The sequence below is a fragment of the Amblyomma americanum genome, chromosome 8 (genome assembly GCF_052857255.1).
Source record: "Amblyomma americanum isolate KBUSLIRL-KWMA chromosome 8, ASM5285725v1, whole genome shotgun sequence".
In the NCBI taxonomy this organism is placed as follows: Eukaryota; Metazoa; Arthropoda; class Arachnida; order Ixodida; family Ixodidae; genus Amblyomma; species Amblyomma americanum.
The window spans coordinates 153,543,850-153,568,570 of record NC_135504.1 but is presented as its reverse complement, the minus strand read 5'-3'; the positions used below and the strand labels follow the sequence as shown (position 1 = coordinate 153,568,570).

The 24,721-nt window shown below is 49.5% G+C and overlaps 1 protein-coding gene across 1 annotated transcript in view; it reads left to right on the top strand.

Annotated features, from left to right (window-relative positions):
* Positions 1-24,721, top strand: part of LOC144102119 (uncharacterized) — a 399,640-nt gene that overhangs the window by 336,205 nt on the left and 38,714 nt on the right. Inside the window, exons 5-8 of the mRNA XM_077635411.1 lie at positions 3,002-3,264; positions 8,495-8,795; positions 10,694-11,019; positions 11,590-11,764. Of these exons, the coding sequence (XP_077491537.1) occupies positions 3,002-3,264; positions 8,495-8,795; positions 10,694-11,019; positions 11,590-11,764 (1,065 nt within the window). The remainder of the gene's footprint in view (positions 1-3,001; positions 3,265-8,494; positions 8,796-10,693; positions 11,020-11,589; positions 11,765-24,721) is intronic.

Genomic DNA, 24,721 nt, shown 5'->3' with positions numbered 1-24,721 from the left:
CAACACCACATACACACAGTATTAACCGTACAACTGCTCTCTCACCCTCGTGCCAGGCGTGCATCGACATTGGTCAGGCGTAGAGAGAGACTTTCAAATCGCCTCTTTCCGACCTGAAACGTGGTTATATAATTCTAGAGCACAACAACGAGATTCTTGGTGATGATGTTGGAGGGTGGGGACGCAGCGCGGCAGTTATCTCTCTCTGTGAGGTTATGGTTTCTGCGCCGTGCTTGGCTAGAGAGAAAGAGAGTGGAAAGGAGTGACTGAAAGGGTCTGGCGTGCGCGCAAAAAGGATGACAGGGCGAAAGGGCAAGAGATAAAGACGCGCGCGAAGCGTGGTCTCCTGGATTAAACAAAGGAGAAGCTGAAAGGCGCGGCGCGTTTTTTTCGCGGGTGCTCAGCGGGAAGAGCAGGTTGTCACTGCTGGCGGAGGGGAGGCCAAGTTTTCTTAAATGCTTCTCTTAGTGAGCGCGTGGGAGAATCGGAAGCAGGGCAAAAACAAAGCTCCAGGTTTTCCACAGAGCCGCAGTCGCGGCAGAAAGGAGGGTCTACACCGCGCAGGCATTGGGACCGCTCGGTCGTTCATACGCAGCCAATGTGCATGCGGAGGACAATGGCCCAGATCGAACTCCTGCAGGGGGAGTGGACGCGCTGAATTTCCAGAGGCCACCCGGGCGTACGGGCTTATGCTGTTGCAGGGGGTTATGCTGTTGCAGATGGATGTGCTGTCAGCGTGCACTTTCTTTGTCCGCAGACTCGTTGCTTTGGAAAGACGCATGTATTACCACATGCGTCTTTCCGACCCGACTCCGCCCCGCGCAGATGAGTCGAGAGGGTATCGCTCGAGAAACAGAAGGTTACGCGCTCGCCATGGGCAGCCGGGTTCGTTAATCCAACTTTCTCGAATCTTCTCCGGCGCGCACGAGATTCCTTCCGCACCGCGCCGTATTTTTGAATGCGCACTGCATTTTGGGACAGCAGCCAAGCTTTCCGCGTAACCTCCCTCTCTACAAGTTATGCTGGTTGGTCCTTTTCCTTTTTCGTCCTTGTTTTTGTTTTCAAGCCGTTCGAAGCCTATACTTTCTTGCCCTTCGTAATAATATTGGCACTTGATAGCCAGCGCTCGTGTTGTACGTATTTCTTGTCCTATCTTTCTCGCTGTTTCTCAAGATGAGCTTACAGCAACGGGTCAAACCCTATGCGCCTGTAACAGTAAATGAATCCAAGAGAAACAGAATGATGGATGGTAGCAAAATTACGGACTGATTAACTTACATCCGTTGCTCAGAAGATTTCTGCTGATCTAAGCGCCTGCGCATTAGTGCACCATTAAGCTTCAGTCCACCGAAGAAGCAGGAAGAAACAAGAATATATTCACATGGTCGATCAGGTTATCAGTAAATGAGGAGAATATATACACTCGATAAAATAGCTTCGTTGATTCCTAATATGGATGTCATTCCATCGAAACCATTTGCATGCAGTCATGCAAGCACTAAGCAGCCATGGTGTATAAGAGGCCGAAAATACCAGTACAGACTGTGTGAACACGAACGAAGGTCCGCCATCATGAGAAAAGTGATGAATTACTAGTCGGAAATTAAGACAATCGGACAGCAAAGGAAGTCGATGTTTCGAGCATGAAGAGAGGAACACCAACCAGATGTTCTCTGGATTTCTTAGTGTTTTTATCTCGTCTTTTTTTTGGCGTATAAATTCCTCTGTTCCTGCATTAGAGTTGTGGGTAGTAGCACGCCCTTCTTATTTGGTCTTCGTTTGATTGCGCTCGAAATACGCAAGCTTAGCTTTCCATTTTAGCATCCGGGAAGACGGCTATTTCTCATGTTCTATATTCAGCACATGTTTAAAACAAATTTCCAGATGTTCATATGTGGAAGAAAGTTGTATGGGAGACATGCTCGTTAGGTACGGTTAGCTGGTGACCCTGACCAGTTAAGTACTGCAATGGAGGAACTTCAGGGCGTGACTGAGGAAGTAAAAAGTTAATACGAAGACAGCTATGGTAATGTAGAAAAGCTTAGGAACACCATAATGGTTTGTGACAGAAAGCCATATATTAGACAGTGAAGAGAATATACATATTGGACCTGATCACTCTGCTCTTCCTATGCGCGACAAAGATTGCGCTTTAGCTCTGTAGCTTTTTCCGCGTTTCGACGTGACCGTTTCATGGGGCTCGTCCCGCTCTTTTAAAAGTGTTAGCTCTTACTCATCACATTTCGAGATTTCGTTCGGTCTGCCACCACCCTGAGATGACGGCGCCATCGGTGGCAGCAACTAAAAAACAGCCCATCTCGCATTGTGAATTGTAGCGCCATCTACAATAGCACTGTAGAAACAACATCATGCCGCGTGCCAAAGATGACGTCACGGTCCAATATGGTGTATAGAGGTGGAACTATATGAGTATGACGTCAGGGGACGAAATGGCGGCAGAGTTTCGGTTTCTCTAATTCAAAATTGCGGCCATTAAAATTGGTTGTGCCCTCCCATCTCCCCTTCAAACAGCTAACACTTGTTACTTGGACGTCTTCCAGATGGTGGCGGCCTTTTTTACAGTGTTTCACTATGGGACCTCATTCTGCACTTAAGCTGCCTCGGTGACTCGGTAGTTTTGGTGCTCGCCTGCAGACCCGAAAGACGCGGATTAGATTTCGGCCGCGGCGGTCGAATTTCGATGAGGGCGAAATGATAGGAACCCGTGTATGGTCAGTGCACGTTAAAGAACCTCAGGTGGTCGAAATTATGCGGAGCCCTCCACAACGACGTCCCTCATAGCCTGGGCTGCTTTTGGGGCGATAATTCCCATAAATCACAAACCTGCCTTCTGAACTAATTTATTATGAATGTGCAAATCTTACGCGAAACGAAGTGTCTTATGTGCCGTAAGTCAGCACAATTTGAACAGCGCTTGGGTACTTCCTGGAAGCGTGGGCCCATCCGCGCACACCATGTTGACGCGGTGGCTGCGACGCAGGTGTACGACGGGCCGACGGAGGACTTCCCGCTAATCGCGACGCTGTGCGGCCGCGGCCGGCTCAAGTCCAACATCGTGGCCACGGGTTCGGACATGCTGGTCACGTTCGCCAGCTCGCCCGCGGGTCCCCTGCTCAATACCGGCTTCCACTTCAAGGCGGACGCCGTGTTCGACGCCGGCGACGGCGAACACGTCCAGCTGCGCAACGGCACCTGCCTCATCGAGAGGAAGCTCAGCGGGCCCGCCGTATTCGCCAGCCCCCGGTGAGCACTCCGACGGGTGCTCAGAGTGTGCCAGCTGGCTTGCTCGTTTTCAAGAGCGTTACCTCTTTCTTATTCATCACGTTTCTCGATTTGTTGAGTGTCTGTTACCACCTTCCTTCGGCGTGAAATTTTTACGTCCGATTGGATTGGCAAACATTTAATTCGTCAGAAAAGGCAGAATGCAGATGATCCGTGCTAGGTGGCTATCAATCCACGGCTGACAGCGACCTGGGTAGCCCATTCAATTACCCGGGTTTGAACTCCCAAGTCTGAGCTGACCAACACGGCCTCCCACTGCTCGAGAGTAGGAACCTGTATTAGAGATTTCGGGGGCGGCTCCTCTTTACAATTCCACAATAGGTGATCATAAGTGGCTAAATCACCACATAATGTGCATGCAGGGTCGTATTCACCGGGGTAGAATTTTGACAACAGGTAAGGCGTCATGAAGGATCGCGTCTGGAGTCGCCTCCAAGTGGTCTCCTGCTCCTTATTAAAGGCTTTGTCTGGAGGAGGGAATATCCTCCTTTCAAGTTTAAAATGATTAGTAATATCGTGAAACGATGATAGGCCGTCCTTCGAAAAACTCTCAGCAACGACAGCGTCCCCTGCTCGGCTGACGAATCCTCGAGCTATTATGTGTGCCGCTTCGCTACCAGGGTTCCCCGAGTGAGCCGGGACCCATATCAATTCAATAGTTCTGTCTAAGTCTTTGGTTTGACCCAATATGCTCATTGCTGCCTGAGCAATTCTGCCCCTCGCATAATTGCGTATGGCAAATTTAGAGTCGCTGAGTATGGTAGTAGGTTCTGTGTTAATGATAGCAGGGGCGATTGTCGCCTCTTCTGCCGTTTCCGAGGATTTCGTTACGGTAGTGCCGGAGACTATCAGTCTACCTTGCGTATCCACCGCCGTTAGTGCGAACGCTTGTTTCTGGGGATATTCTGCGGCATCTACATATACTGCATGTTCATCTTGGTTGTATATGTTGTGTAGAGCTTTTGCCCTAGCCCTTCTTCTCCCCTCGTGGTGAGCAGGATGTATATTCTTAGCTAGTGGCTTAACTCTTATTACCTTAGCGATGCGTTTAGGTATCTGTGTTTTGGTATCTTGGGGTGGCAACTGTATGCCTAGTCCTAAACGATCAAGTATGGTTCTTCCTGCTTTGGTGCGGGAAAGCCGGCCTCTCTGCATTGTTAAGTGTGCCTCTGTAAGCTCGTCTAAGGTATTGTGTACTCCCAAGCCCAGAAACCTGTCGGTGGAGGTACAGTTCGGTAGCCCTAATGCTACCTTGTATGCTGTTCTAATCATAGACTCTACTTTGGCTTTTTCACTACTGTCTAATTTTAGTATGGGAGTGCGTAGACAAGCCTGCTTATTACAAATGCTTGTACTGTTTTTCAAAGTTCTCTCTCCTTCACTCCCTTCATTTTGCTTGCAATTCGTCTAATTAGTCTTACCGTCATATTGACGGTTGTCTGGAGTTTTTCTAGTGTTTCTTTGTTCTTCCGGTCCGACTTGTTCCTTGTTCTTCCGGTCCGAGGAATTCAAGATGGTAGCCCCCATAGTAAATCGATATATCAACCCAATTGGTGATTGACTGCTGACGTCATTAGTATGTCGAACTCTTGATTGGTGAGGGCACTGATTCTGTGATGTCTTAATTAACTAGTCACGTGACCATGTTTAATTGCTTACAACTCAGTAACTAATGATGCCATAATAAAACAAATAAGATATTTGGAATTCTCTGGATGAGCAGAACATGTTAGAAGCCAATATTTGCTAATGAAGTTAATATTTAGTTAAGGTTAGGGCCAAAATTAATTGCTTATAGTTAACCGTAGACTTCATGATCTAACGGCATATTCTAAACGGGCTCGATGAGTAGAACACGTTAGAAACTAATATTGCTTAATTAGGTTAATATTAAGTTATGGTTGGGCTTAACATGGCGGCCGTGACGGCAGCACTCGGCAGCTCACAGTTTTATACCTCATGGCGACCGGGCACCAACCGCCGTGAGGTAAAGAAAAATCGTCCTCCAAAGAACCTAAAAACTTCTTCGGCCCAAATTGGTCAAGAATATCCGACCTCAAGGCGCTAGGCGTCCGCTCGACGTGAGGTATGGAAGAGTAGCCTAATCACGTGGTAATATATCGCAGGGATGATAGATGGCTCTACCAAGCAGCTAACGCTCATTACTTCGACGTCTTCTAGACGGTGGCGGCATATTTTTGTTTACTCATTCTACCTTGGAGTGTGGAGGGGGTAAAGATGAAGGCAGGAAATAAAAAGAGGCACTCATTTTTGTGTGGACTAAAAATGTACGATATTCTGCGGTACACATTTGTCTAGCTAATAAAAAGCAAACATACAATAACGCCAGAGTATCAGTGGCTTTAGTTATTATTTAATGACACTGACATTCCAAAACGGTATGGTGAGAGGCCAAAATGTGTGCAACCCAGGCAATTAAGGTCTCACCGCAGGGACTGAATGTTTTGTTATGAAATGGCCGAGAATGGCAAAGAGCGGAAGAAGAAAATGTTCAGAAAAGTTAGAAATTAATAAAATCAGAAATACCTTATATCTGTGAGAGATTATCCTTGGACACTGAGTTAGAAACCACTAAGGACTCTTTCGGTTAATACAGATTCAAAAAAGGGCTCAAAAATCACACCTTACGTGCCGTCCGAAAGCTGTTTTGGTGGCGGTGACTTCCACGACGAGGATGAAGACCAAGGCGGCCACGGCGACAGAACATCTAACGTCTCCTCCGCTCTAGGTGATGACGGCGTTCCTGTGAATTTAACCCAAATTTTTCAGCAGATAAAGGCTGATCTTCAGAAAAGTCCATGGATATTTCTCCACCCAAACTTTGTCGCTTACAGAAGCTTCATCCGTTGAGTTGTTCGAGCTTTTTTTTCTTCTTTGGTGAAACCGTCATGGAGCTGCTACTGGAGCAGGCAAGAAAATGCGCTTTTATTTTTGAACATGCTGGATCCGAAGGTTACCAAAAAATAAATGAGGTATTTTATTGGAGCCCTCGTTTTGTCCTGTTATGCCCGCTTGCCAGGGAAAAGGTACTACTGGGACAGCCTCACCGACGCGCACAACACGATGGTGTACAATGCTATGCGAAGAAATCTCTTCATACAGAGAATCGCGTTTCTGCACTGCGCAGACGGTGCGAGCCTGACACCTAGTGACAAGCTAACAAAGTTGCGTTCATTGATGGCGCTACTGAAAGCAAGGTTCGTGGAACCCTTTCAGCCTGTGCGTCACGTGAGCTATGACGAAAGCATGATTGAGTATTATGGTCTTCATTGCTGTAAACATTTTATACGTGGAAAGCCATTTCGCGTCGGCTATAATATTGGCGTCTAAATGACAATAATGTATACTTTCTAAACTTCGAAGTGTATCAAGGAAAGCATGGAAACCCAGGAACATCTGCAAAACATGAAATTAACTTTGGGAAAGCAGCCGCGCCAATTCTTTAAATGATGAATGAACCCCCTGCAGAAGCTCACCATCGTCCATTCTTTTTCCTATTTTGACAAATTATTCGCAAGCATGCGGATAGTTAGGCATCTCAAGGCGCAGGGCTCCGAAGGTACGAGCACAATGAGGCAGAGCCGTGTTCCGCATGAGTTTCCGACTACTCGACCTGAATTTGTCACGCGCCAAACTCGCGGGCATGCAGAGCACTTGCTGAGCGACGATTGGATAATTGTTGTCCGCTGGATGAACAAGTAAGCATTACCGATCGCAAGCACCATACACAGAAGAGAGCCAATGCCCTCTGCAGACAGATAGTCCCGTTTTCAGAAGAAAAGAATCACTGTACTTCCTGCTAACGCTGTCGCTCAGTCGCTCAGCTTTATCGGAGGTAAAGACCAGATGGACGCAAATGCAGGTTCCTCCAGGATCGGAATCCGTGGCACAAAATCGTGGTGGCCAAACCTGACGTTGCTTTGTGACGTATCCATTAACAACGCTTGGGCGCTTATTCGTAGAACATGGTCCAACGTTGCTCAGCTTGAATCCCGCGAGAAAGTGGCACGCATCGCACGTACGCTGCGATGGGAGGATAGGAAAAAAGGATCTGGTCGAAGGAGAACCCCGAAGACTGGTGACGTCCTGACTGGTACCCGGTACAACCAAGTCGGCCACTTTGTTGGAGCGGTACCTAATGTCAAGAGGCGGAGGTGCACCAGGGACAATTGCATCAGCGCGGTGCGCACACAATGCACAATGTCTGATATTAGCATGTGTATTCCATTCTATAAGCATCATGCATTTTTTCTATGCCTAAGGGCACATCGTGATCGTATGGTCAAGGACTATATTTCATACTTTAATTACGCGAACACAACAATTTTTTCCATGTTGCTAATCTTTGTAGGAACATGGTATTACAGAGCATTTATTTTATTAAAACAACGAAAAGAAACCGTTCTCTATTAGGTTAAGCACGCCAGTCTACTGGGCGCAATTATTAGTCAAGACATCACGATAAGATGAGGGTTTCTTTCCAAAAGCACCGAAGTTTGGGCCAGTTGGTAATGATCCATCTTGAGAAAACGAAGCAGCACGAAAAAACGGGGACGAAAAAGACACACATACGACAGGACGAATGCTGCACTTCCAACTGATTTTTATTGAGGATACCAAAGCTTAAGTACAGCGCTACTATCGCCTCGTGGCAATCAACCGCAATGATTCAAACACGCCATTTCATTATCAAGAAGAGACAAGGAAGCGGTGCTGACACACTGACCACCTGCTTTTCTGATGTGATATGCTTCAATAATCTCTCTTTCCATCCGATCGCTTCCACGCCCAAGAATTTTAGCTTTCCGAAATATGGGTTTACACTTACAATCCCGGCAGTGGATAGCAGTGGATAAAAATCAGTTGGAAGTGCAGCATTCGTCCTGTCGTATGTGTGTCTTTTTCGTCCCCGTTTTTTCGTGCTGCTTCGTTTTCTCAAGATGGGTTTCTTTCAGCTTCTACTCTGACGCCTAAATTTGCTATAAAAGATAGCTGAAGCCAAAGCCTCGAGTAATAACGGTTTTTAATATAATCCATGTATCTATATATCTTTGGGCCTGGTCATCTGTTTTTATGACCTGCATAATGTACGATGCGTTACTGGGCATCCAAAACGGCTAATTCATTGGGGGTCTGGTGCAATAACTGATCATTTCCGGTACCCTCCCAGGTCGTGGTACCCTGTCAACACCACCTGTTCGTACAAGTTCACTGCTCCCCCCGGGGAGCTGGTGCGCGTGGAGTTCCTGTGGTTCCGCGTGGAGCGCGTCACGCTGTGCGAGGAGGCACTGCGCATCTACGACTCGCTGCGGCCCGATCCGCGCCACATCGTCACCAAGCTGTGCGACACTAATAAGCCGCGCACCGAGCAGCCCCGCGCTGTGTTCGAGTCCACCGGAGCAGGGCTCCTGCTGCAGTTCACCAGCCGGACTGGAAGCCTGGACGGATCCTCCATCAGCTTCGGGTTCGAGGTGCGCCTCCTAATGATTTTAGCCAATGGGACCAGAGTAGCAATTTCATACAACTTTGTTAGGCAGAGATATTTTGTGGATGTATTTCGTTTGTGTTTGCAAGTGGGTCCTTTCACTGCTGTTGGATGAGCTCCAGGGGATATGCGGCCCGGCACAGGGCGGAGGGTGGCTTTCAAGCTGCTTCAACGCAGCCTTTTGCCTTGCGTCCTGCGTACTTTATTGCTCCTCTAACCTCATCCCCTCGAACTTTCTTTACTCTCGTTACCGGCCGATACAATCACACCTTTTCGAATATACGCTCTTTTACGCTAAAAGACTATCGGTCATCTTCCCCGTCGCATGACATGCTCGCCGCACGCCCATTTCTTCTTGATTTCGACTAGAATCTATTATCTCCCGCGTGCTTCCTTAACCATTCAGCTCCCTTTCTCTCTCTCAATATGGCTCCTACTACTTTCCATTCGCGTAGCTATCGCCTTTGCTGTCCTCAATTTCACTTCAAGCTTTTTCGCTGTGCAATAATTTTCAGCCCCATATGTGACTACAGGCAAGATCCAATTACATAGACCTTGTCAGATTTTTTCTTTGTTGCTTTTTCCGCGCTACGAGTGACACGTGTTTCACGTGTTCACGACACTGGTATTGGCTTGTATATGACTGTCATTCACGTGTCAATTACTTGGGGATTTTTGATTCCTGAAATCTTGTTTCTTGGTTTACTGCTAAGACAAGCGTAGCAGGGGGCGGCAGAAGGTTAGGTGACCGGATGAGATTAGGAAGTTCGCAGGCATAAGATGGGTGCAGCCGGCAAAATCCGGGTTAAGTTTAGAGACATGGCAGAGGCCTTTGCCCTGCAGTGGGTGTAGTCAGGTTGATGATGATGATGATCATGATCGTGAACGCAGTGCTTATCCGATACGTGGTTGCCGTCGTGGATATCCTGCTGCCAAAGCGAGGATTATGGTACCCGGAGATTTCTTTCCTTAGTCGCGCATTGTTCACCTTCACTGCATCCTATATGCAAGGAATGCGCGGCTGTCGCTGCCTCAGGCTCCCTTTGTGGTGCCCAGCATTTGTTCATTCGCGAGGTTCCATACTCTGCACAGCTAACAAGGACTATACAGAACAGAGACAAAAGAAATAATTTTAGAAACGCTTTTAAGCAGCACCTTATCTGCGGCCCCCGAGGCATGGCGCCTCTCGTAATGAACTGACTGCATACGCGGGTTCTAGCGGTTCAGGCAGGCTTTGGGTGCAGCAGACATGTAGTGTCGGAGTAGAGGCAAATGCCGCAAGAACTGACTAATTTTTAATTGCAGGGCAGCTCAACACTGCAGTCAGAAAATGCAGAACACGACGAGCCCGACTTTGCATCTACGGGACAAGTAAAGTCTACTGATGTACTTAGCTTCAAGGAAAACCATCCGTATTGCTGGTCTTTTTTTCTAATGCAAATATATGACCACATACCCTGGACAGGAGATGAAAGGAGACACACACATTGCGTCTGTGTATGTTCTCTTTCAAGTCTTGCGTGTGCGCAATTATTTGCATTAACATGAAGAATCAGCTAACTTTCCCAAATCGTGACGCTTCTGAACTATTACGTTCTCCTGCCGATTGGAAAGAGGGGCAATATAAACGAATGAAATAATGATTGCTTCGCAAGCATCCTATAAAAGCACGGCTTTTCGTTTATTCGAAACAACTTTATCTCTCAACGCATTATGCCCTCTTGACACTTCGACTTGAGTGCACAGGTAACAACATACTTCGTCCACGCCTGCAAAGCGATCGTTTGTAACACATCGGAGCTGCTGGCATCGTGCGTGAGAAGACGGAACGCGGTATCCTGAAACCTCTTGCACCGTTTCTTCTGCCGCCCTCTCCCGCGTCAGGTGCGGCACATCAACGCTGCCGTGTACGACAACCGGGTGAGCCCAACGGCGTGCAACAGGCGCTTCGCCGCGGGTGATGCGGACTCTCCGTCGCGCGGCACGCTGTCCGTGCACCTGGGCGACCTGGGGGGAGCCGACCAGCAGGCCGTTGCCTGCAACTACACCTTCGACGCCCGCGCCTGGCCCCACGGTCGTGTGCAGCTCACGCTGGCCTCCGTCTTCGAGACGCGCACCGACCACTGCGACCTGTGCCCACGCGACGGCCGCGTCGAGATCGTCGCCGAGGCGAGGCACGAGCGAACCACCTGCCTCTGCAACGTCGGGAGGTGAGCCGCCCATCCACGCAGGGCGCGCCTGCGTTGGTCAAAGGACGGCTTGAAATGTCGCGCCAGCCGAGAGTGAAGACTGTGCCTTTATACGGGATATTTAAGTGCATGCGAATCTAACCGTCCTCGGCTTGATAACTGTCCACGAAAGATTTCAAGCTTCATCATGTGAGCAGGGCTTTCAATAGTTTCCCCTTAATGCTTTCTGTACGTATACTTTTGCTATTATTGCTGTTATTTGAGAGCCGGGTGCTTAAACACTGCGCTGGTGTGCTCCCTCCGGTCCGGTTTTCCCCTCTTAATTCCTGGGGAACACTGCTGCTGTCATGCTGGTCTTTTCTGTTTGTCTTTTAGCTAAATTTGGCCAAAAGAGTCATACCAAAAGCTTGTTTCGCGCTTCTAAAGGGGGGATCAAAGTCCTATTTCACAAATAGTTGACTCGGCACCACACCGGGTGCCGCTGGGCCCATAGTGAGGCCTCTGCTCTCTGCTCCCGCAGTGTTATAAAACTTTTCTTCAGGCACGGGAGCCAATGCCTTCTCAGCTGAATGAGGGACGTCCTCTGCCCAGGTACCGCACGCATCGGCTCGTGTCGACGGGGCCCGTGCTGCAGCTGTCTCTGCACCTCAAACCCGAGTGGAAGCGGTTGAGTGCGGCCGCGCTCAAGGACCGCCTGCTGGAAGTGTCCTTCGCCTTCTACTCGGACACCCGCTGCGGTGCCGAGCGCCTAGAGTTGGACCTCCAGGTAGGTTCTCAGAAGGAGAGCCGTTATGTGCCGCAGTGGTTGCTTCTAATGTTTCAACAATTGCCTGTCGTGTTGCCCAAAGAAAAGAGATACCAACAGCAGCAGCAGCAGCGATAAAAATCCCTCACTTACAGCTTGAGACAGGAAACAAAAGCGCCAACAAAGACAAATTAACACAACAAAAAAGTGACGCAGGACATGCGCTAAACTGATCTAACTTTATACGCTGTGTAGTCAGAAAATAAAAGAAAAAATTAGGCATGAGCTGAAAGCAAGACCATACACATCTCCGTCTGGAAAAGGGTCACAAAAGTGACGCTAACACTATCTCTTCCTTTCTTTCTTATGTGAAAAGCTTTCGAAACATCCCGTGCCTTAGTATACCTGCTACTGCCAAGAATCTTTTATTTCCCGAAACCGTGGTTCATACTTTCTGCAGTGCAAACATTTTTCCCATGGAGAATTATCCCCCGCTCGGTGGTACGCATTGCATTCTCCACAGTGTGTCGAGTCTGCTCTCGTGAAATGGTGTCGCCTCGCCATGGAAGCGAGTTTTAACACGCAACTGGAGCGCTGGTATCGCCTGGGCTCCAATGCTCGGTCATCGCAGCTGTTGCTGGGGCCCTCCTCCAAAAAATGAGAAGTGCCGCGTTTCAGAAGCATTGCGAGCAAAGGAAGCAAGCTGTGTAATCGGAAGTAGTTCCTTTTGTTCAAAGGCTAGCCCACATTGTGACGTGCCTTCACTGAACATCGGGCACACACCTGGCTTGGATTCTTGAAAGTGTACAGTAAGGTTTCCTTTCTCCTTTTTTACGTTTCTGTTCTGCTCGCTTAGCCTCTAATGTAGGCATCTCCCGGTTTGGCCTACCTATACTTTACCGCATAACATCGGCAGTGAATAAACAACCCAATCCACCACATCAAAAAAGTTGTTTCTGTGCTTCTTACTGGAGGTTTTCATGTCTAAATGAAACAGATTAGTCATCTTAGAAATTTGTGCCATCTTGTCTGTTGCAGAAAAAAAATGTTGATTGCCGATGCCATGCAGTAAAGTTTTCATATATGTATAATTTACCAATGTACAAAAACTCGTACTGCTTTGAACAGAAATTGAAAGTTAGCTGATGTAGTGTCCTCCTCATTTTGTCCTGTCTGACCGAGCGCGACTTTTCGTTATGATACACGATGTCGGCCAAACCCGTATTGCATTCGTGGTCGACCTCCAAGATAGGGCGCACGCAGACGCAACTTTGGCGATTGACACACTTCCACGCTGATAGACGCCGGGTGTCCTGAGCGATGTGGAGGGGCAATCGCAGTAACAAGCGCTTTGCTCTGCCGTCCCGTTGGTAACCCCAGGAGTCCACCCTCATGCAGAACCCATCGAAGGCGGGCCCGCACGCCGAGCGGCCAGCTTGGTATCTCTCGGATGGAAAGTTTCGCATATTTCGCTTCCGCGTTCGGTCCCCTGTTTGGTCTCGGGCTCGGCGTCATATTTGCCCTTATGAACACTGCGTTGCGCGTATGATGTTGGCTTGAATTTGCAGATAGCGGGAACTAAAAGCATTTCATGCGTAATATTACAGCACACAGGCGCCTCGTCACAAAGCTTACGGGACTAATATACCGCTTCCACAACCGCGAAATGTGCACTCCCGCATCGTATTTGCAGTTCTCACATTTTGCGAAGCAGCGCTTGGACTAGGGCAAAATATGCGCAGAAACTCTGCCAGGCACATTTCTGTCCACATACTGCTTTAAGCCTGCCCTGTTTACTCAATTCGATCGCGGCGAGGATACATGCCAAGCATCGATTCACTGACGCACCAGCACTGGTTCCGGTTCGCGGATTGTCCTGTACAGAAACGCATCCAATAAATTGTATTTTTTTTCTCGCTGTATGGCGTGGGTCACTGTAAGACGAGCAAGCTCAAAATCTCTCTCGAGAGAAACGTTTTAAGAATAAGCATGTATTCACTTGAACGGCTGCATGCGTTACGCGGCCCCAACGTCGCCCCTTTTGGTCTAGGCCTAAAAATCGAGAGGCAATTTTTGTTTCTGCTCATGAGGAGGGCAGACTTTTAGGATCAGGACAGGTCGTTTGATTTTAAAGCAGTTATATTGAATTTAAAGCCATGCAAAAGGGGGAAAACAGCAGGTGACGATAAGGTAACAGCAGATCTTCAGAGGGACGGAAGGGAGGTTGTGCCAGAAAAATTAGCCACCCTTTATATGCCATGTCTTATGACATCAAACTTACCAGAAGTCTGGACGAACGCTAACATTATCTTATTTCATAAGAAATGGGACGTTAAAGACTTAAAAAATTATAGACCACTTACCTTACTGTCGATTGCCTACAATGCATTTACGAAGGTAATCGCTTATAGAGTCAGGGCAACCTGAGACCTAAATCAACTAAATGATCAGGCAAACGTTCGTAAAGGAGACTCCACTATTGGCCATATTCACACTATCACTCATCATCATCATTATCATCAGCCTGACTACACCCACTGCAGGGCAAACGCCACTCTCACGTCACTCCTATTAACTCTATCCTTTACCAGCTGCGCCCATCCTAATCCTGCAAACTTCTTAATATCATACTCCCACCTAACCTTAAGCCGCCCCCTGCTACGCTTGCATTCACTTGGTATCCACTTCGTTGCCCTTAAGGACCAGCGGTTATCTCGTCTTCGCATTACATGCCCCGCTCAAGCCCACTTCTTCCTCTTGATTTCGACTTAGATGTCAATAACCGGTGTTTGTTCTCTCACCTACTCTGCCTGCTTCCGGTCTCTTAACGCTACAGCTATCATTCTTCTTTCCATACCTCGCTGCGTTGTCGTTAACATAAACTGAACCCTTTCGTTAGCCTCCACCTTTCTGCCCCGCATGTGAGTACCGGTAAGATACAGCTGTTGTGCACTTTTCTCTTAAGGGATATTGGTAAAGAACGAAGGTGGGCTAAAAGCGGATAAGAGAAAACTAGACATAGGCAGAATTCAGATGTATTCGCTAGGAGTGTTATGTCATCAGGAATATGGATGAGATAGTTAAGGTAGTGGAAGAGTTCTACACAAATTTATACAGTAGCCAATATAATAAGAACGTTAATGGGAAAGACAGTAGCATACAGCAAGGCATCATCTCACCAGTTACGACAGAGGTAGCAAAGAAAGTCTTTGGAGCAACACAAAGGGGAGAAGTAGCTGTTGAGGATCAGGTAACAGCAGATCTGTTGGAGAATGGAGGGTAGATTGTGCTGGAAAAATTAGCCACCCTGTATACGCAATGCCTTATGACCTCGACCGTACCAGAAGCTTGCAAGAACTCGGACATTATTTCACTTGATAAGAAAGGAAATGCCAAGGTGTTGAAAAATTAGACCGATCAGCTTACTGTCCGTTGCGTGCAAGGTATTTACTAAGGCAAGCGTTAAAAGAATCAGGGAACTTTAGAGTTTAATCAACGAAATGATCAGGCAGGCTTTCGTAAAAGATATTCTATAACAGATCATATTCACACTATCAATCAAGCAATAGAGAATTACGCAGAATATAACCAACCCCTATATATGGCCTTCATTGATTACTATCACTCATAACTGCGCAGAATATAACCATACTCCTATATATAGCCTTCATTGTTTACGATAATGCATTTGACTCAGTGCAAACCTCAGCAGTCATGCAGGCACTGCGGAATCAGGGTGTAGTAGACTCTAATGTGAAAATACTGGAAGATATCTGTAACGACTGCACAGCTGCTTTTGTCCTCTATACAGTCAGCAATAAAATTCCAATAGCAAGGGTGTCAGGCAGGTTGCCACAATCACACTAGTGTTATTCATCGCCTGTTTACAGAAGGTATTCCGAGGGCTGCATTGGGAGCAGTAGGGGATAAGAGTTAATGCAGAACACTTAAGTAATATGAGATTCGCTGATAACATTGCATTGCTGAGTCACTCAGGAGATGAACAACAAATCATGATGAATGAGTTAGAGAGAGTAAAACACTGGGTATAAAAATTAACATGCAGAAAACCAAAGTAATGTTAAACAGACTCGCAAGGGAATAGCAGATCGCAGTTGGTAGCGAGGTGCTGGAAGTGGTAAGGGAATACGCCTACTTAGGGCAAATAAATAACTAACTGAAATAATAAGACTGAGGTGCAGCGCATATGGCAGGTGGTCTCAGATCACGAATGGCAGTTTACCAGTAACCCTCACGACAAAAGTACACAACAGTTGTATATTACCAGCCCTCACCTATGGGGCAGAAACATGGAGGCCAACAAAAAGTGTTAAGGACAACGCAAAGAGGTATCGAAACAAAAATGATAGATGTAACAATAACACACCGGGAGGTGGACATACTGGGTGATGGAACTAAAGCGTGTCAATAGCATGCTAGTCGAAATCAAGAACATGAAATGGGCTTGGGCAGTACGTGTAATGCGAAGGCAAGATTAGCGCTGGTCATTGAGGCTAACGGATTGTATTGCAAGTGAAGGCCAGCGTTGCAGGGGGCGGCAGAGAGTAAGGTGGGCGGAGGAGGTTAAGAAGTTTGCAGGCATAGTGTGGGCGCAGCTGGCAAAGGACAGGATGAATTGGAGAGACATTGAAGTTGCCTTTGCCATGCAGTGGGCTTAGTCAGACTGATAATTATGATGTCACGAAAGGTCGTTAGGTGATCAAGCTCTGTATGGATGGATAAAAAAGCGTATATTTACCACTCATTCGAGAGTTTCGTGGCCCTAACGCGTCACCGGACGCTGCGGTCGATCCTTGGTCCAGGATGCCGCACCTGACTGCTGCCATCGTGGCTCGGCATACGAAAAATCATTGCACTTCCCCGTCCTCGCTGGCCAGCATAGTGCTCCTAATGCGTCACACTTGAGTTGTCTATGCTTAGGCCCATGTGGCATGCTGTAGAGTCTGTTTACCCGGACATCATGGTAATTTGTCTGTGTATTATGTGGGGAAATCTTATGTATTTTGTGTACATGTCTGTAGGTACCTGCTTGTAGTCTCCTCTTTGTTTAGCCTTTTGTGTGGGGCCGGCTAGCGTTTCCGCTGGACCCTGTAAAGGTATAGTATGTGTGAGTACGTGAGAGTAACGGAGTGAAAGGTGTCCGTGGTGCGGGGTGTTGAGCCAGCTCTGTGGTCATACCCGTGGGCTAACTCGTCTACTGCATTGTTCCCCTCATCCCATCATGTCCGGGAACCCTTACTGTACTATGTTTTGTGTTTGTTATGAGACTTCTCGTTGTTTATAGAATACGATTGGTGATCTTGTCGATCGTGCTGCTTGTGTAGTTTGTGCACGCTTGCTTGGAGTTCGTCGCAATTAATACTGAGGTTTTGTCCTGTTGCGTTGTCATGCTATATTGCCAAAGCGACAGCGGCTTCTTGAGCTGCCTATTTGTTTTGGTTGTTTATCGTTCCGATGGTTGTTTGTTTTCCTCCTTCGTTCATTGCCACGGCGATCGTTTTGCATTCGTATCGGTACTCTGCTGCGTCCGTGCAGAGCGGCCGTGGTGCACACCACGGTTGGGTTGTTGCTGAACTCCCTGCTGAATGCTCGGATTCTAGCTTGTATTCTTTCATGGTGTATATTCTGGTCGATGCGTCTGGGTTTCGATTTTTCACATATGTTGTATTTGTCGGCATCCTTTATTAGTTCCTTGTCTTTTGGTGTCCCCATGAGATCAAGCTGTGGAAAGAAATTCACCTAGCCAGCAATGTATTTCGAGGAAAAAAATTGAGGATTAGTCGACTGCAAGATAACATAACCAAGTTGGACAGTAATGTTTAGAACGACCTAGAAAAGGTGAGAAGAAAGAAATCTCACAATAAAATAAGGAAATGCCACAGCAGCGATGATTGTAGGAGACGTTTGTGCCGTGTAACGTCCGAAAGCAACTCAGGCTGTAAGGGACGCTGTTGTGGAGGACGCCACAAATTTCGCCCATGCGAGGTTCTTCAACCTGCACTCACGTCGCACACTACACGGACCTTTAGCTTTTCGCCTTCATCGAAATCCGGCCACCACGGCCGGGATGTTCCCTGCGTCCTTCGGGTCAGCACCCGAGCACGCAACATATTGATTCAGCCACTGCTACGGCATCTAATGTAATATATTAAGGAAAGTTGCCACTACTACTAAAGATGAGAACGCGAAGGAAGCCGGTATTACATATACTAGGGTGGGCCGAAATAAAAGAATGAAAACTAATAGCCCCTGCCTGCACCACTAACCGGCTTCACAGGAGGAAAGCGCGCCTATTCATCTGGGCAACTTCGTTAAAATTAGCCACGTATTTAAAATACCAGCTCGCTACTGACAGGGTAGCTGCGGAACAGATGCGGCCACCAACGACGTTCTAAAGAGCAAAAGCAGCCACATTACTTCGGGAATCAGTGCAGATGTGGATCTAGGGCCCCCTCCTTCACTGGGGCAACTGCATATATACCAGAAAACAGAGTTCCTTTGTGTGTCCGTTGATGAGTCTGAACGCCGCAGTGGTCACGCCGCCTCTTTGAGGAGCAGGCTACATGCATTTTTAATCATGGAATACTCTTAGGTCGTTTTGTGGGGCGCGCCAGTGTTAACCTTGGCTCCAAAACGGAGGCGAACCGAAGGGAGCACACGGAGACGAACCTAAACAAACCTCGCGAAATTTTCCGTCTTCCCCTGGTGTGTAGGTGCTGCGCTGCCGCGGGAGCATCGCGCGCGTCAGCAACAGCACCTTTCTTGTCTGCTGGGGTGCAAAGCCAGCGCGCTGCGCAAAGGAGCGTGCACGCGCAGACCGCGTGCGACCCGAAAGCGCCGCGCATGTCGAGTAACCCACTGGCATGCCCACGCAGGGCTGGACTCGTGCGGAGTTGTGGCGCCATCCTCGGGGACAGCCCAGAACCCGTTCTAAATAGTGATGGAGGCGGAAGGTAATGGTCGAGCACACTACACTCGAACGCCCGAGCGAGGCGACGGACCGATGCTTCTGTGTGGCTTTCGCCGAGACAAGGCCTCGCCTTGTAACGTGCTCAGAAACAACAGGATGACTCAGAGAGAGAATCAAATAAAATTTTAGCGCGGCGCGTCTCTTCTCTCGCTCTTTGCACTCCTATCCTTTAACTCTTCTACTTTTAGCACGTGGCAGTGGTTGTGGCTCAGCTATAGCCAGTGGGCAGGCCCGTGCACTTTCCTTTTCATTCTTCCTGTCAACAACAGCAAGCAAGCAAGCTCAGCCTGTAAAATGTGTAACGCCGATATCTCAAAGCATTTAGTGCTTACGCCTACTCTCGACAACGAGAGGTGGTGGTAGTGGTTTTATTAAAAATAATAGTAAAAAGAAAGGAAAAGGTTTTTGCTAGCCCCGGCATCTGCCATCAATACTGAAGCACCTGAGCTGGTGCAGCGGTAATAAAGGACAGCAGGCAGAATGGAGAAATGAAATGAAAGAGGTGAGGGGACAGGAAGAGAGGATAGGGGGAGAAGTAATATGTACAAACTATTCACACGATAAGAAATGTGTCCAGGTTGTGCGCGTGATTAGTTCATTTTAGAGGAATTTAATCACACACGCGCACAGCACTATGTTGGTTACAACTGGAGTGGGGCGTCCAGTTATTAATCGTTCAAGGTAGAACTCAGACAACGAGAGAGAGAGAGAGAGGGAGGGAGCGATTTTTTGCAGTGCGAGCTGTACGCCTACTCTCGACAACGAGGGAGCGATTTTTTGCAGCGCGATCTCTAATAGCTTTATTCAAGCCATTTAGGGGTATATCGGCAGCCTTAACATGTTACCAGTTAGACGCCAAGAGTTGTGCGTTTCTTTTCCTCGCGTCGCAAAGTTTACAACGTGTATGGCGGTCGTGGCACAATGTTGGCAAGACAGCACTCACCACGAATTGCAGCCAATACTCATAGAGAGAGTCAAATAACAAAAGTGTGTTTCTTTCTCTCTTTCGCAACTGAAGGAAAATGAAAAAGGACGGTACAAAGGGAGAAAGAGAGAACAACTTTATTTGCCACTTGAAGGTTGGGAGCTAGGGTAGATGGGCTGTGTGTAGCCCCCACATGGCGGCGACGTCTTGAGCCCACGAGACGAGTGCGAGTTGTGTCTTCTTGTCTCGTCTTGCAAGAAGTTGGGTCCAACCCTCCAAGGAGGGAGCTGGCAGTAAAGTTCGTGGGGGGGGGGGGTTACCCTCGCATCCCCAGAGGATGTGTGCCTGTGTGGCCAACACTCCGTGGTCGCAATTAGGTCAGACGGGGTCATATTCCCCCTCAGTGATGAGATATAGTCGAGATTGACTGAGAATCGAATTGGTCTGCAGTCTGCGAAGCATGGTGGCTTGCGCTCTGTTGAGGTCGGGGTAGGGAGGCGGGTACACGCGTCTTGTCTCCTTGTAGAAGTTGGTGATTTCGGCATACGACAGAGGGCCTCGGCGAGAGCCTCCGGGTTCGATGGGTCGGCTACCCTGTTGGTTAGGCCTCGGGTCAAACAGTCGACTCCCTCGTTCCCATAGTTCCCCGCGTGCACAGGTACCCACACTAAGCTTACAGTGCGGTCGAGAGTGCAGCCGCGGAGGATGTGTGCGGCAGGTAGACAAATTGAGTTCGTCGAGAAATTTTTAATTGCTCGTTTAGAGTCACTGAGAATCGTGCGTGTGCGATGATCGGCGATGGCCAGCGCGATCGCGAACTCTTCGGCTGCGGTGGGGGAGTGTGTGCGAACTGTGGCAGCGTTGATGAGGGTGGTGGTTGGCGTGGTTATGCAAGCCATGTATGTGTTGGATTCGCATTTCGACGCGTCCATGTACATGGCGTGTTCGTCGGTGGAGTACGTATCGTCCAGAGCCTGGGCCTTGAGCTGCCGGCGTGTGTCGTAGCGGCCGGCCAACATGTTCTTGGCCATGGGTTTGACGATCAGCCGGCGATCAGACTCCAGTTTGACGATCAGACTCCAGTTGTAAGAGAAGTGCGGCGGATATCACCTATAGGGTTGATGTTAAGACGACGGTCAAGAATGTAACGACCCTGTTTGGTGCGAGAAAGGCGATGTATCTGTGCAGTCTTATGGGCTTCTATAAGCTCTGTGAGGGTGTTGTATACCCCGAGCTGGAGCCGACGCTGCGTGCGGGCGAACTGGGGCAGTCCCATTGCCGCCTTGTGCGCCGAGCGGGTGATGCTGTTTACGGCCTCTTCATCTTTGCAGCGCAGGTGGTAATAGGGGAAAGAGCAGACAATCCTACTAAGAAGGAAGGCTTGTGTGAGGCGGCAGAGGTCGATTTCCCGCATGCCTCTGCGGCGAGTGGCAATGCGGCGGATAAGGCCGTTGATCTGGTGGGCGGTGGTTCGGAGGCGTTGGATGGCTTCAGAGTTCTGCGTGTTGTTCTGCACCAGCATACATAACACGCGGATGGTCTGCACGGGAGGTATGAGGTGGGTGCCGATGTGGAGTGTGATCGGCTCTTGAAGGTCGGCGATGGGTCGGTGAACCCACCTATCCCGGATGACTAACAGCTCGGATTTGGTGGGAGAGCAAACGATGCCGTTCGCCTGCACGAAAGCGTGGACGGTGTCGATTGCCTGTTGGATTGAGTCTTGTATCTCCCTGTCCGAGCCGGAGTTGGTCCAAAGGGTGATATCGTCGGCGTATAGTGAGTGTTTGATATGGGGTATGGTGTCCAGAAGTGAGGGGAGGCCTCTCATAGTGATGTTAAAGATGAATGGGGACAAGACTGCTCCCTGTGGTGTCCCCCCGGTGCCCATGGGGATTTTGTCGCTGCAGAGGTCTCCAATGTGGAGTTCTGCAGTGCGGTTGAGGAAAAAGTTGGCAATATAGTTGTAGGTGCGGGTGTCTACATTCATCTGGGGGAGGTTGGTCAGTATAGATACGTGCGACACGTTGTAAAACGCCTTACTAACGTCGAGGCCGAGAATGGTGCGCGTGGCCCGGATGGGACCCGGGTCCAGTATGTCGTGTTGTATCCGCCACATGATCTCCTGGGTGGACAGTCCAGCGCGGAAACCAATCATGGTGGGTGGGAGGAGGTCCTCCTTGTCAACCTGGGTGTGAAGTCTGTAGAATTATGTGCTACATAACCTTCCCTATGCAAGACGTGAGGGAGATGGGCCGGAGGTTGTCTAGCTCAAGTCGTTTGCCTGGTTTGGGTATGAAGATTACCTTGGTATGCTTCCAGGAGTCTGGAAGGTGACCTTCATGCCAGTGGTGGTTGAAAAGGTCTGCAAGTTCTTAGACTGAATGGTCGTCGAGGTTGCGTAGCATCTTGTTGCTGATGCGGTCGTCACCGGCGGCCGCGGTAGTCTTGATGTGGTTCAGGGCGGCGCGGACTTCCGACGCCGTGATGTCTCTGTCCATGTTTGAGTTCTTAGATCCCGTGTATTCCGAGGGGATGGGTATATATGTGGAGGTGCTGATGTATTTGTGTTTCAAGGTAACAAGGAGTTCCTCGTTGGTACCTTGAAATGCGTGTATGACGCGGTTGAGATTCTTGTGGGATGCAGGCTTGGTATGTGTCGGATCAAGCAAGTGCTTGAGCAGAAACCAAGTGTTTTTGCATCCCAACTGCCCGTTGAGGCGGTCGCAAGTCTGGTGCCATTGCTCCTGACTGAGTTTGGAAGAGTAGGCTTCGATCTCTCGTTCGAGGCGAAGAGCCGAAGCTTGAGACGACGGTTGTGTTAGCGTCTGAGCCAGCGAGCGTGGAGGCTGCGCTGGGCTTCCCACATGTGCTTGAGTTTGGTGTCGGGGGTGAAGCCATTCTCCTCCTGGGTGACCATGGAGGTGGCATTGGCGGCGTCATGGAGCAGTGTCTCTCTCCATGTGTCGAGGTCGATTATGGGACTCAGCGGACGCTGAGCTCGCGCGTAGTGGAAAGCGTCCCAGTTGGTGTGTGCGACAGTGCGCCGGGGGGCCTTGCTGTGTGTGGTAGTAAAGGTAGTGCTGAGAACATAGCGATCGCTACATATATTCATACCGAGATTTTCCCAGCGCGCGTCTGGGATATTGCGGGTCAAAGTGAGGTTCGGACAGCTGTCTTGCGTGATGCTGTTGCCGAAACGGGTTGGACGTTCGGGGTCGAGGAGTAGCGAGGGAGACCCAGTGTCTGGGCTGTCTCACAAACCTTGGCTCCTTTGCGACCACAGGCTTTGCGGGGATAGCCCCACTCGGCGTGCGGTGCGTTATAGTCGCCCACTATAAGTAGCATCTCGTTCCGCGCGGCTGCACAGGCCTTGCGGAGGAGAGTGGCTATCTTAGTGCTCTCTTCACTTGGAGGGGCTGTACACGCTAAGATGTTGAGCGGGGATTGGGCTCGGCTGTTGGGGAGGACCTGTACGAAAGTGTGCGGGACTTCGGCGTAGTCGAGATCGAGCTGATTGGCTGTGAGGTTGCGGTGCACGATGATGGCGGTACTCGGGCGGAGATCCGGCGCCACCGGCTGGTTATAGGCGGCATAGCTGGTGAGTTCGGTGTCAATGTACGTTTCTTGGAGCGCGATAATGTGGGGTGTGTATGGCTGGGCCTGCAGGGTATGCTCCAAGGCTCTCCACTTTGTCTTTAATCACCTGCAGTTCCACTGCCATACCATGATGGGTGCGCTAGCCATCGCGTTTCGTGTAGGGTTCGGGGCGCTGCGGTAGCGCTATGGCGGTTTTGAGAATACCGCCAGCACACGTTCGCGCGGCTGCACTCTCGGGCACGGAAGTCGGACAAGGCGACTGAGTGCGCGAGGCAGCGCGGGTGCTGAGGTCGACCATTTGCGGGGGGGCCCGTAAGGCGGTCGAGACGGATAGTGAGGGTGTGGAAATTGGCTGCCATGGCGGAACAGCCGTCAATGAGACGGTCAATAGTGGGGGTCAGCCGTTGGAGGGCGTCCTCTATTTTCCAGATACGAGCGTTAAAGGCATCGAATTTGGCATCACTGTCGGAGGTGGAGGGTGGGGGAGCCTTGCGCTTAGTGCATTTGGGCTGGTCGGTGTCCATGTTGGAGTCATTGGCATGATCGGGGTTGAGAACGCGAGCCATATGCTGCGGCTGTGGTTTTTGGTGTGCTGTGCAGACTCCAGGCTGTGAATTTTAGCATTCGCCTGTGCCAACTGGAGCTTTCGTTGTTTGATCATATCTGCCAGTTCCCTTACCTGCGGATTGGCCAGTTAACTTGTAGCTGGTGGAGGAGTCTTCCACCCCACTTACTTGGCGGGCTTGCTCTCTGGCCTGGTGTGAGAGTTAGTCCGGGAATCCCGAGAGCGTGGTGAGAAGCGGCTACGGCTGTTGTGGCTAGAGCTGCGCTTCGCAGTGGCGGGAAAGAGGCACCTCTTCGGGGTCATTGTTGGTTGCCGCGGCCTCGGGAACGGGACTGGCGGCCATGTGAAAAAGTTCCCGGGTCAGTGTCAGTATCCGTGGATGATTGGGATGATTTGGGCCAGTTGGTGGCCACGAAACGGTATTTGCAGCTCCTGCTGCCGGTGGGATATGGGTCTTTGCACACGATGCACGTGGCTTGACAGGTGAGTGTTTGGCCGGCTGCTTGGGACTCATGGGCCACGCCGCACCGCCGGCAAGTGGGTTGCCGTGGTTGAGGGCACACGTCCGCTCTGTGGTCGAGCTTATGACAGTTGAAACACGCCTACGGGCGCCCCTAGTAAGGGAACGCCTTGAAGGTAAAGTCCAAGTAGCGCATGTATCGGGGAAGCTTGGTGTTAGCGAAAGTGACGACAAAGTGTCGTGTCTGGCCCATAGGCCAGACACGACACAGACACAGTAAGGGGGTTAAAGAGATGTGAGAAGAAATACGAAAAGAGACGCGCATCATTACAACCGCGTCCGCAACAGATACCCCATATCTCATGGATGCCCTTGAATTGAGCCCTGTGAGCCCACGAAATTATCTCCCGTCCGGAGCAGCGAGCTTCCATGTCCATCTG